This window comes from Pinus tabuliformis, chromosome 3_1 (genome assembly GCF_031772625.1).
Source record: "Pinus tabuliformis cultivar Carrire ecotype Pingquan chromosome 3_1, CPIR1, whole genome shotgun sequence".
NCBI classification, from domain to species: domain Eukaryota; kingdom Viridiplantae; phylum Streptophyta; class Pinopsida; order Pinales; family Pinaceae; genus Pinus; species Pinus tabuliformis.
The window spans coordinates 518,518,479-518,530,039 of NC_142301.1; the positions used below are offsets into that span (position 1 = coordinate 518,518,479).

Consider the following 11,561-nt stretch of genomic DNA (forward strand, 5'->3'; position numbering starts at 1 on the left):
GGACTGGGAAGGGGGACAAACAACTATGCAGAGCTCATCGCGACCTAAAACCTCATCTTATTTGCTTTGTCTAAAAACTGCCTTCATTTACAGCTTTTTGGAGACTCGAAAATCATATGCAACTGGATAAACAAAAAATCAAAATGCAATGCATACTCTCTAAAGCATATTTTGGATGAAACTCTCAGACTCATAACATATTTTGATGTCTTCTCATGTCGTCACATTTACAGGAAACACAACACAACCGCTGACATCTTATCCAAGGAGGCTGCACACAGGGACGACACTTCATGGTTGATCGTGGAGGAAAGAGATGGCAACACCTATCAGTACTACCACAGGCCATTTATAGAACCTGGCATCTGATCAATCTCCAACAGTTTTTTGCTTTTTGCACTTTTGGATCCATAGTTTTGAATGACCATATGTAATTATTCACTGTTTATTTACTTTATCTTACAGCACAGTAAGGCTCTCTGTGAAGAGCTTCATAATATTTTCATAGACTCTTAATTGAAGCCTCATACATGAGGTGGAACACAGGTTGAAATGGTTTTGGTTGTTGACAGGTACAAGCCTGAATATTGTATATGCAATGCATCTGCAAAACACAGTTTCTTATCAATAAAGTAATTGCAACTTTTTCCACAGGGAAAAAAGTAAATAAATGATAAACAATAACGAAAAAATAATAATGATAAATAAATAATAAAAAAAAATAAAGAAAATATAATAATACTAAATAAATAATAAATAATGAAGAAAATGTAATAATAATAAAGAAGGGCGACATAGTATCTAGTACCTACCGCTTAACTTAAATATAGCTTAATAAAACAAAAAAATAGCAAAGACAAAGATTTCATCACCAAAATAAAACAACTAATAAAAGATTGTATTGCTGAATGTCATCACAAAAAATTAAGACATATGATTAACTAATATTGCCTATATTAACAGACATATATCTATATGTGTGCGTGTGTTATATCTATATATATATATATATATATATATATATATAATTGTCTATAATAAAGTTTATTAAAATATATTTTTAATATAATAATAAGTCACTTTAAATTGAAAATATTGTGAAAAAATTATAATTTGTGAAAATAGAAATAAAAGAAGAAAAAAATCAAAAAGTTAAATAAAAAGGAAATAAAACAAAAAAATAAAAAATTAGTAACTAATAGAAACAAAAGTTACTAAACAACCCATAATAAAACCTCAACCAATCACCTTACAAATAAATAAATTTAAATAATAATAAAAAATAACAAAAATTGAATTCCTAATGTTAAACTATGGATAAACGTCATAAATTTTTGGTCAAAGACAAACTAATACACTGTTTTTAATAAATATATATATATATATATATATATATATATATATATATATATATATAAGTAAACTATAAAAATAGTAAAAATAACTAAAGTTAACAAAAAGTAAAATAAAATAAGAAAGAGTTAATTAAAAGAACTATAAAAATAGTAAAAAATAAGTAAAGTTAGCAAAAAAAAAAAATGAATAAAATAAAAAAAAAAAATTAAATTAAGAGAAATATTAAATTAAGTAAAACGTAAAATAAAGAAATAAAAGTTGCATGTTGACACATGGATTGTGTACATGCAGACCCATTTCCATTGTTTGTTTTATATAATGGATGATGGGGAAGATGAAATTCATCATTCCTTCATATATTCTCTTGGGTGAAAAGTGTTGTGAAACTAAGGATTCCCTGGCAGTAGTACGTTGATTGAGGGCTCGGGGGTGGCCAGATGTAGAAATATTATTGAGGGCTCGGGGGTGGCCAGATGTAGAAATATTGTGTGTAGCTGAGCCTACGGTTGGGTGGAGAGTCGTCCCCAAAAATTTTGTTGCGATTAACAAAATTCAAAAAGCATTCAACTCCAAAAGCACAAGTAAGGAATATCATCGATACAGGTAAGTCGTCTCTACTCGTGTTTTTGAAAATTCTATTTTAAATAGTTGAATATTTGGGTATTGATTATTAATCATATAAATTGATTAATTATTTGTATATTTTAAATCAGGGTTGTTACATATGGTGAAAACCATATTTGATTACTTACACAATCATTGGAAGATAAGTTAATAACAACCTAATAATAATGATGTGAATTAGTGGGTTAGAGAGGATGGAGCAATTGAAATTTTGGATTCATGGTGAATGTTGGAAATAATGGATAGCTTATTGGTTGACTTTACTCCAAGGATGTAGCCTCTTGAAAAAGGTAAAAATGGTAATAAAATCTTAACTATTGACATTAAGACAAGGCCATTAGATATGAAGTAATATGTAATCATATAATATGCTCAGCTCATTGAAGACATTAGTTATTAATGCAAGATGTGAAGGAATTATAAGAGGTCAAATTTAGAGAATAATGGTACAATTCACTAAAAATACACGTCAAATGAAGTTGAAACTAGAAGGAAAAATAATTTAAGATGGTATGCAACAAAGTTGGAAGGACAATAAATATATTATTAGAATGAGATGATGGAATATTAAGTATAAAGAGAACAATTTTAAGAAAGGAAGTAAAGTTTCTAAGTTGATTCCCAATATTAGCAATGTAGATTTGATAAAGTTACCCTAGGGAATAAAGGCAAAGGAGGAACTTGTAAGTTTTATAATGAAGCTAACAAATGGTAGCCTTCATAACTATGACCAATGTAGAATGAGGAGATGAATAGAAAAGAGTAATAGATAAATATTAAAAAATGAGTGGGTAGAAGTTTCACAAATGAGTGTAAGTAATCAACAAGAGGAACTAGCCTATTTGAGAGCATAATAGAAATATTTTGGGTCACCTGGTGGAAAATGGACATGGAGTTACAAAAATATTTCATATAAAAACATGATAAGGATCACTATGAAGTCTAAATGAGGATGATGCCTACTAAGAAGAAAATATTTCCAATCCATGGATGAAGTTAACTGATCATGATATTGATAAAATTCATTTCAAGGAACTGCAAAAAAAAGTATGATGGTGTTGGGTTAAGGAGGTAATTAACCCATGAATTCCTATAGGATGATGATGAATAGGAACAACATTCTTAGTTGGGAAGTAGTAACAACATTCTCAATTTCAACAATTTGTGCATATAATAGAGAAGAGAAAGAAACCACAATGACTAGAGGTGAGAAATTAAAGCCAATTTGTTAATATATTTTTAAAATTGAACAAAGTGAGAAGTTTCCATTGTTGAAGCTAGTAGACATGGAATATTAGGTAATTGAGACTAGGGGAAAATTAAATTATATCTATGAATATTCAATATGAGGAAGTGAAGGGGTGATTCAACTGAGAAGAAAATTCTCTTAAATATATGATGAGTGGATTGATCAACATGATTGGTAAGGGTCAAAGTGATGACCTATAAATTTAGAAGTGTCAAGGTAGGAAGTTCTGAGCACTTGTGATAAACTAGGAAAGTATTTCAAGGATAATGATTGTTTAACTCTTGGAAAAAGAAAGGCACTATGTAAACTAATGAGAAAAAATGGGGTAAAAACATGAAGCTGGGTTACACTTTTGTGAGAAACGCCCCTGAAAAATTCACAATCTCAATTTTTCGGCCGAACAATTATTTTTTTTCTTCGGCCAAATTTCCTAAATTTATTCGCCCGAACAATTATACAAATGTTCAGCCGAAATTTTAGATGTTTAAACTAATGTTGATTGTTAAATTCATTTTTGTCAGAGTTTAAAAAGTCGGAAAAAAATAGTTCGGCCAAATCATTTATTCTGCTGAAAAAGCATTTATATATATGACGGGTCAGACGCTGCTATAGAGTTTTTAGCGCTGTTGATTTTTGTTTGTGGTCTGTTGAGTCGAGCGTTGTTACTGCTGTGTGTTGTGATTTTGGTTAGTTGAGCCGAGCATTATTACTGCTCTGTGTTGTGATTGTGAGCCGAGCGTTGTTACTGCTCTGTGTTGTGATTGTAGTTTGTTTGAGTCAAGCTGAAGTTGAGCACTGTGTGAGGTTCGATCTTTATTTAAATTTTTTCGTAGTTTTTTTTTTTTCACAAGATTTTTTATATGCTTTTTGTTTTCTTGCAGCGTGGCACCAGAGGAATTTTGGTTGGTTGCACTCGTCATTAGCAGCTTTCTCAGCCTCCTCGTGCAGCCTCCTCGTCTCGACCAAGTCACCCATGGATCTCTTGTAAAAAAATAAAATCTAAGAATGAAAAGAAAAAATAATGATAATGGTAATGATTTTAATTGTGTGCACCTTAACTGTGTAGAAATCTGTCAAAAACCTTGCTATGCTTAACAAGAAGGAATACGAACTCCAAAACTAGCAGAACATTGCACTCAAATGTATGTTTAATAAATTGGATTCTATTCCAGAGAATTTGATTAAGTCTTAACTTTGCCAAAAATCCGAGCAGCGTCACCTAACATGGTTGTAAGCAACAACAAAACAATCAGAGCAAATCCCTTCATCATTCAAGTTATTTACATTTTGCAACTTCTCTATTTGGATTCAATGTGACTATAGCAAGAAAATCAAAGGCAAACACCGTAACCTATTATCCAGAGAGAAAATATGTTACTGTGACTAACAAAGTCTAGAACAATTGACCAGAAGAGAAGATAAGGGACACTGCGAGATAAGTCTCTCCAACATAACTACAATTCAATAGATGAGAATATGAATGGTGAAATGGTTACACCTTGCCATCCTATTTATCTATGAGCGCTAGAGTCCAGTCTAGCTAAACTCAACCTCTGTCATGTTGTGGAGCAATTATTTAATAAATTTCAAGTATAACCCCACCTCTGACAGTATGAGTCATTGACTCTTGTGACAATGGAAGGACACCCAAAAACCATAAAATAATAGAACCGACGTTTGGCACTGCAGTCCAAACATAGTTCGACAAGTCTTCCGATTGCTTTTTTTATGGTCCAAGATGTTGGCATCCAGTCACACTCTAGAATAATTAAATTGTGTTATACTTTCTTACACCTTTACATTTTTCTAGTTTTAATCCTGTGTTGAGAAGTGTTGCCTCATCACTTCTTTCCTTGATCATTACAACTCCAAAACTGGCAGAACATTGCACTAAAATGTCTATTTAATAAATTGGATTCTATTCCAAAGAATTTGATTAAGTCTTAATTGTGCTCAAACCACACTAATTATGTCTATGCTTTTGCCTACCGTATACTGCTAGTGTTTTTTCATAACCTTGCTCAAAAGCTTTTGTCGGGCCAAACCCTATGTATATAAAGATATTGAGATATGGGTATGGGAACTTAACTTATCAGAACTATAGGGAATGGACAGTAAAATGAAGAACTGAAATCTAAATCAATTGCAAATGTCAGGCTAGATTCTACTCTTGGCGAATAGAAAACAATTATGAAGCTGACATTCAAAAACAGATTTGTGATTTCATTCACATCAATCATCACATTTAAAACATCTGTGCTCAAAGCTGTAAATAACTACAAACGGTAGAACCTTTATAGGTAATTAGAGTAGTATAACAGTAATTTAGAAGTATCTTTTTCTACAAAAATGTTAGCTCAAGTTTGTTGAATGTCTATTAGGATAGTTAATTTCCTTAAAAATGGTTTTCTTTCAATAATTTAATGAAATTTGAATGTACAAGGATTAATCTCACACATATCAATTAATCTATATCTCATGAAATTTGAATGTATAAATATTAACCCCATACATACCAATTAATCTACATCTTATAGTTATTTTAAAAAAATGAAATAATTAAAATATCATTGAAAGAGACATAAAAAGCTTCCAAAATATAAACTAAATCTTGTTCTACCTTGATTTATCTCGTAGAACAACCTTGATGGTTGTTGGTAACATACTTTCCTTGCTTCTGTTGTTATATGTTCATTTATGTTTTCTTTTTCATTATGTGTAATTCACTTTGCTTCCCTATTTGCTTGGAACATGGGTCTTATTAGCTTCCTAATATGAGGCAAAATACACTTAATTGAAGGTTCTTGTACTTTCTCTTTTCAAGTAGTAGTTTCTTTTTGAGATAAATCTTTTTCATTTCTATTTTGTTGGGTGCATGAGATTGAAGCTAATTAGAGTGTTGGCATTGCTTTGTCATTTATTTTTGGTGTTTTAATTTTAATGTTATTGGGTTGCTAATTAGAGTGTTGCCATTTCTTTGTCATCCATTTTTGGTGTTTTAATTTTAATTTTAATTGGGTTGACTTGTTCTACCTTGATTTATCTTGTAGAACAACCTTGATGCTTCTTGGTAACATACTTTCCTTACTTTTGTTGTTATATGGTCTTTTTCCAAAGGAAAAAGTTGTAATTTCTGTTATAAAAAAGATCGAAAATTACATGTTGTATCAGTTTCATAAAGTGTTATGCATGTATCAGAGATGGACCAAGCCATCTATCCAGTATCAGTTCATAGTTCATACAAAAAGTGTCCATAAATATATACATGAAAGAGTGCTAGAATATATAAACATGAGATGCATAGTATAAGTCATATGAAGCTATCAAAATCTGTCAAAGGATCTTGTAGTTTGATCATTCATCTCTTATTCTCCTGTATGCTCTATAAAAGATCCATAATAGAACTATTATTGCTCCTGATTTTGATGTTCTTGTATTATCCATTGACCCCTGAGTTGCTGCTTGGCTTCCTTGGAAAGGTAGTTAGAAATCTGATTCTTTTCCCTGTAAATGTGCGAGCAAACAATAAAATCAAATTTTGATTTTAGAGTTACAACCTCATCCTGTAAACCTCTAAGTGTGTGCATGTGACAATGAGATGTAGAGTTGATCCAATTGATGACAATTTTTTAGTCTCCAAAAATTTGAATCCTGGTGCAATTTTTCTCAAGTGCAAATATGAAGGGTCTAAGGCTGCTTAATTCTGCATAGTTTTTTGTACCCTGGCCTAATCCCATTTTGAGCTTGTAATAATGTATGTCCGAGATGTAGAGGATTGCACCTCCTCCACAACTAGCTTCTTGGGCAGATCCATCAAAATAAGCCCATGGGTAAGATCTATCTATTGCTTCTAGTATTATGGGGGTTGATTCTTTGGCTCCTCCTCAGGGATCAAATGATAAAGGGCTTCAATTTTGTTGCATATGAAGGTCCACTGAATGAGGGAGTCCTGGAATATGATTATGTTTCATGCCAGCCATATGCCCCAACAGACTAGGAGGGGGAGGTTCCGGATTTTCTGTGATGTTGCAGAGTTCCACCAAGTTTGCCAAGAAAAGGTGAGATGATCCCCATGTCATATGATGGTGATGTCAAGGGAAAAATATATCTAATGCCAAATTTGTTTAGTTGAAGGGTATATTAGGAAGAGGTGGTATATGTCTTCATCGTGTTCCTTGCAGAGGCTGCATCTAGAAGGGCCATGTATAGATCGGTTATTGAGGTTATCATCCGTAGGTACTTTATTTGATAATAGGCACCACATGAACAACCGAGATTTAGGAGGCGCTTTTAGTTTCCAGAGGGGCCTCCACCACCATTCAGAAACAACACGTTCATGTTTCGTCATAAGGAAGGTATAGCCATCTTTGGGCATGCAACATCCTTCGGGAGAGGCAACCCATATGAGTTCATCCTCTCAGTCTATTATTCTGACATGAGACTCTTCTAGAGCTCCAATATATCTGATCCATTCATTTCTCCAGATGTCTAGTATCATGAGGTCCTAGGCCGATTTCCAAGCCTGTGAGAGCCATGTAGAGTTTTCATCATCTGCGATATGTGAGAGCTATGTAATTGCTATTGATTTGAGAGTCTTCCCGAGCTCCAACGATAGTAAGTGCGCATTCCCACAGGCTGACCATGCATCTTTTCATATACATACTTGTTCACTAGTGCCAATATGCCATGACAATTCTCTTTTTATGACCAAGATGGATTGTGTTATACCTCTCCCGATGATGGAGGAACCATACCTGCCTCTGATAGGACTGCAGATCCATTCAAAAGTTGTTAGAGGGGAAATGTATTTGTGATATACAACTTCTTTCCATAAGTTGTTTGATTTTAATAGCTTCCAGCCCAGTTTAGATGCAAGAACCTTTGCTAAATTATTTAAATCCTTTAAGCGCTAGCCACCCCATGTTTTGGGTTTTCCTATTCTCTCCCATTTCACCAAGCAAAAGTACTGCCATCTTGATTCCCGATTCCCTCTCCATAAGAATCTGTAGCAAATTTGTTTTATTCTGGAGATGATGCCTTTAGGGATCTAGGCTAGACCCATTTAGTATACCAGTATAGCTTCTAGCACTAATTTTATTAGCACTAATCTGCTTGCTCTAGATAACCATCTCTGCTGCTAAACGTTGATGCGTCCTTCAATTTTTGCAATGAGGCAAGTCTAGTCTGTAATACGGTAATCATTTGGTTTGAGTATGAAACCTAGATACTTGATGCCCTCCTCAATGTCAAGTCGTATATATTGAAATTGGTGTAGAGCGTATCTTTGTTCATTGAGAGAACAACTTACATGCATAATGGTAGATTTGATGAAATTGGGCATCATTCTCGTAGCTTTACAAAACAAGGATAGAATATGCTTGAAACTAGATGTATCCCAAATGGATCCATCTAAGAATATTAGTACATCACCAAAAAATAAAAGATGTGGAAGATATGTTACATCAGTCAGCTTGACCCCAATTAATATCCTGGATGATCGAGCACAGGATATGAGCCTACTTAATCCTTCCATGATCAGGAGGAAGAGAAGGGGTGATAACACCCTTGCCTGAGGCCTCTCACAGCATGGAAAAAATTGGATGCAACCCCATTAATGAGAATGCTATAGGACATGGAAGTGAAGCAACACATGATCCAATTAATGAAAGAGTGAGGAAAGCCAACATGTGTTAGAATGAGCTGAATGTATGTCTAATAGGCTCTGTCAAAGGCTTTTGAGAGGTCAATTTTAAGAATGATGCTTTTTAGGTTTTTGAGTTTAATAGAGTGAAGGCCTTCTTGAGCAGTACCAATGGCTTCATGAATTTGTCTATGGTTGAGGAAAGAAAATTATTCCTTGGATATGCACAGGGATAAGATAGGCTTAATGCGGTTGGCTATGATTTTGGATATGATTTTGTATACACAGTTGCATAAAGAGATAGGTCGGTAGTCATCAAATGTCAGGGGATTGTTAGACTTGGGGATGAAAACAATAAATGTAGTGTTGAATCCATTGTACATCTTCCTGGATAGTCTGCATTCCTCAATTTCCAGTAGGAGATCCTTATCTATTGAGTCAAAGAAGGACATCCACATGGTCTGGGACTTTTGTCTTTTTTGAACCACTTCAAGACAACTTCAATTTCCCCAGCGTGACCGGTTTGTTCAAGTTTTCCACATCATCATCATTCATAAAATGATGCATTTTCTTGGCGATGCGGAGCACTTCTGTTATGGTTGCTTCTCGTGGAGCTTTGAACAATTGAGAGAAGTTTCTAATGCCCATGTCCGCAAGCTGACTGAATGTGTTGGCCTCCCTACCATTTTGATCCCTTAATTTCCAAATAGTAGGCTAATTTTCTCCCTCTGGCACATTGCTGGAAGAACTTAGTATTATCATCCCCTACTTGAAGCCAAATGGCTCTTCTCTTTAATCTCCATGCTTCCTCTTTCTGTATTAAGAGTTTAACATTTTCTGCTTCCATTCTTATTAGTTTATTTTTTCGTTCAATGGGTTGAAATCCTAAATTTCCAGAGTCCACCAGCATAGCAAGTTCAGCTTCAATCTCCAGTCGAGTAGCTTCATCTCTTTTCTTTTTTTCCTTTGCCCATACAATGGTCCTGTGCTTGATCCGAGATAGATTGTTTGATATGACTGCGGTCAATGAGGAGTTGGAATCTTGGCTGCATTGGATCCATGATTCCTTAACAATTTTATGTAATTCAGTATCCTCAAGCCATGCAGAGTTGAATTTGAAAGGAGTATTTGGATTACAGTTAGAGTTCATGACTTCGAAGAAAATAGGGGAGTGATCATATATATCCCCAAATCCCACCCATTGTCTTATTTTGTCCAATCGTTCCACCAGCTGAACTTTAATGATAAATCGGTCCAGTCTTCGGGCAAGTACATCATCCCCAATCCTCCTATTGCGTCAAGTGGGCTGAATTTTGGGCATGTCTATTTTCAGGAGACTATGTGAGTCCAATAGGTGCTAAAATATTCAGACAGGGGGTTAGGCTATGCGTGTGATCCCCATGATTCAACATGTCCTAGTGAGAAGTTCAGATCTTCGCCAATGATAATATTATCCTTATTCATGAATGATGAAGCCATCAAATTATCCCAGAAACCTACGTGTTTGTGACAGGGCCCATAAATATTGATCAAGCAAAGTGGGGTGTCAAGTTCAACAGAAATGATGTCAGCTCCCAAAACTCCTTCACATCCCCAAATGTTTTCAATCTTAATATTTTTGTTGTTGAAGCCAATTCCACATCCTCCCGACTGTCCTCTCATATCAAGGGTATGAAAGGTCCATCCAGGTAAAATAGATGCCAGAAGAGTGTTGATCACTGCTCCATCACCTAGGGTCTCTTGAAGGTATATTACATCTAACCTTTCATAATCAAATAGTCTCCTCAGGGCCAATTTTTTGTCAGGGTTAGCCAAACCCCAACAGTTGAAGGATAGACACTTCATGACGTAACCAATTCAGGGTTTCCTTGTGCCACCTCTATCCTAGCCTGATGGATGGCTTTGGATATGTACGATTGTCTTCGCCTGGGGATTTTCTAAGGTTTTGGGGGGGTTGTCACCCAGGCCAAAGGTAGGTTGAGGCTTGGGGTGAGTGAGAGATATGAGATTATATTCATGATAAGATTTCTTGTCTGATGTGTTATCACTCAGGTTTTCCCAAAAGTTGTAAGAAAGGGAAGGATGCCGAGGTAACCACAGATCAATCTTTTAGATACAGAATCTAGCCAATCTGTATCCAGAGAGGGCTCTCTCTTTATGATTTAGCTTTGTTTTTTAAAGGTATTAGGTTAGTTATGAAGTTCAAGGGTTTTGTTTGAGTTTGGGTGGTGAGATTCGATAAAACAGAGAGGTAAGATAGAATAGTTCAGTCCATTGGGCATGATGGAGTCAAAGGAAAAGGCTTTCTGGATTTGGTTTCTTAACAGAGGATGGCTTCACAGAGCAAGGTAGTCAAACAGGGAACAAATAGAGACTTGAAACAGATGGAATGGGCTCAAATGGGGTGAAGGGCAGTTAAGAATCCTTCAACCTATTTAAAGAGGGAAATTGGATGATTACTGATAAGGAGCAGTTAAGTATTCTTTACCAAATAATCAACATGAAAGAATCAGGAAACAGGAGCAATTAAGAGTTCACTGCTTATCCAAATTTTGAAGAAAACACAAAGAACAATAAAGACTGAAAATAGAGTGCAGTCAAGCATATTCTGAAATTAACCTTTTCTTTATCATTCAGATTTATGAAACACAGATGATATAATAAACTAAGGAAAACTGTAAAACACAAGAT

The 11,561-nt window shown here is 34.6% G+C and overlaps 1 protein-coding gene across 1 annotated transcript; it reads right to left on the minus strand.

Moving 5' to 3' along the window:
* Positions 1-9,549: 9,549 nt before the first annotated feature.
* LOC149188092 (uncharacterized) lies at positions 9,550-10,020 on the minus strand. Its single transcript, XM_089409866.1, has one exon. It carries the CDS (start codon positions 10,018-10,020, stop codon positions 9,550-9,552), a length of 471 nt encoding a protein of 156 aa, XP_089265992.1.
* Between the last annotated feature and the right edge of the window lie 1,541 nt (positions 10,021-11,561).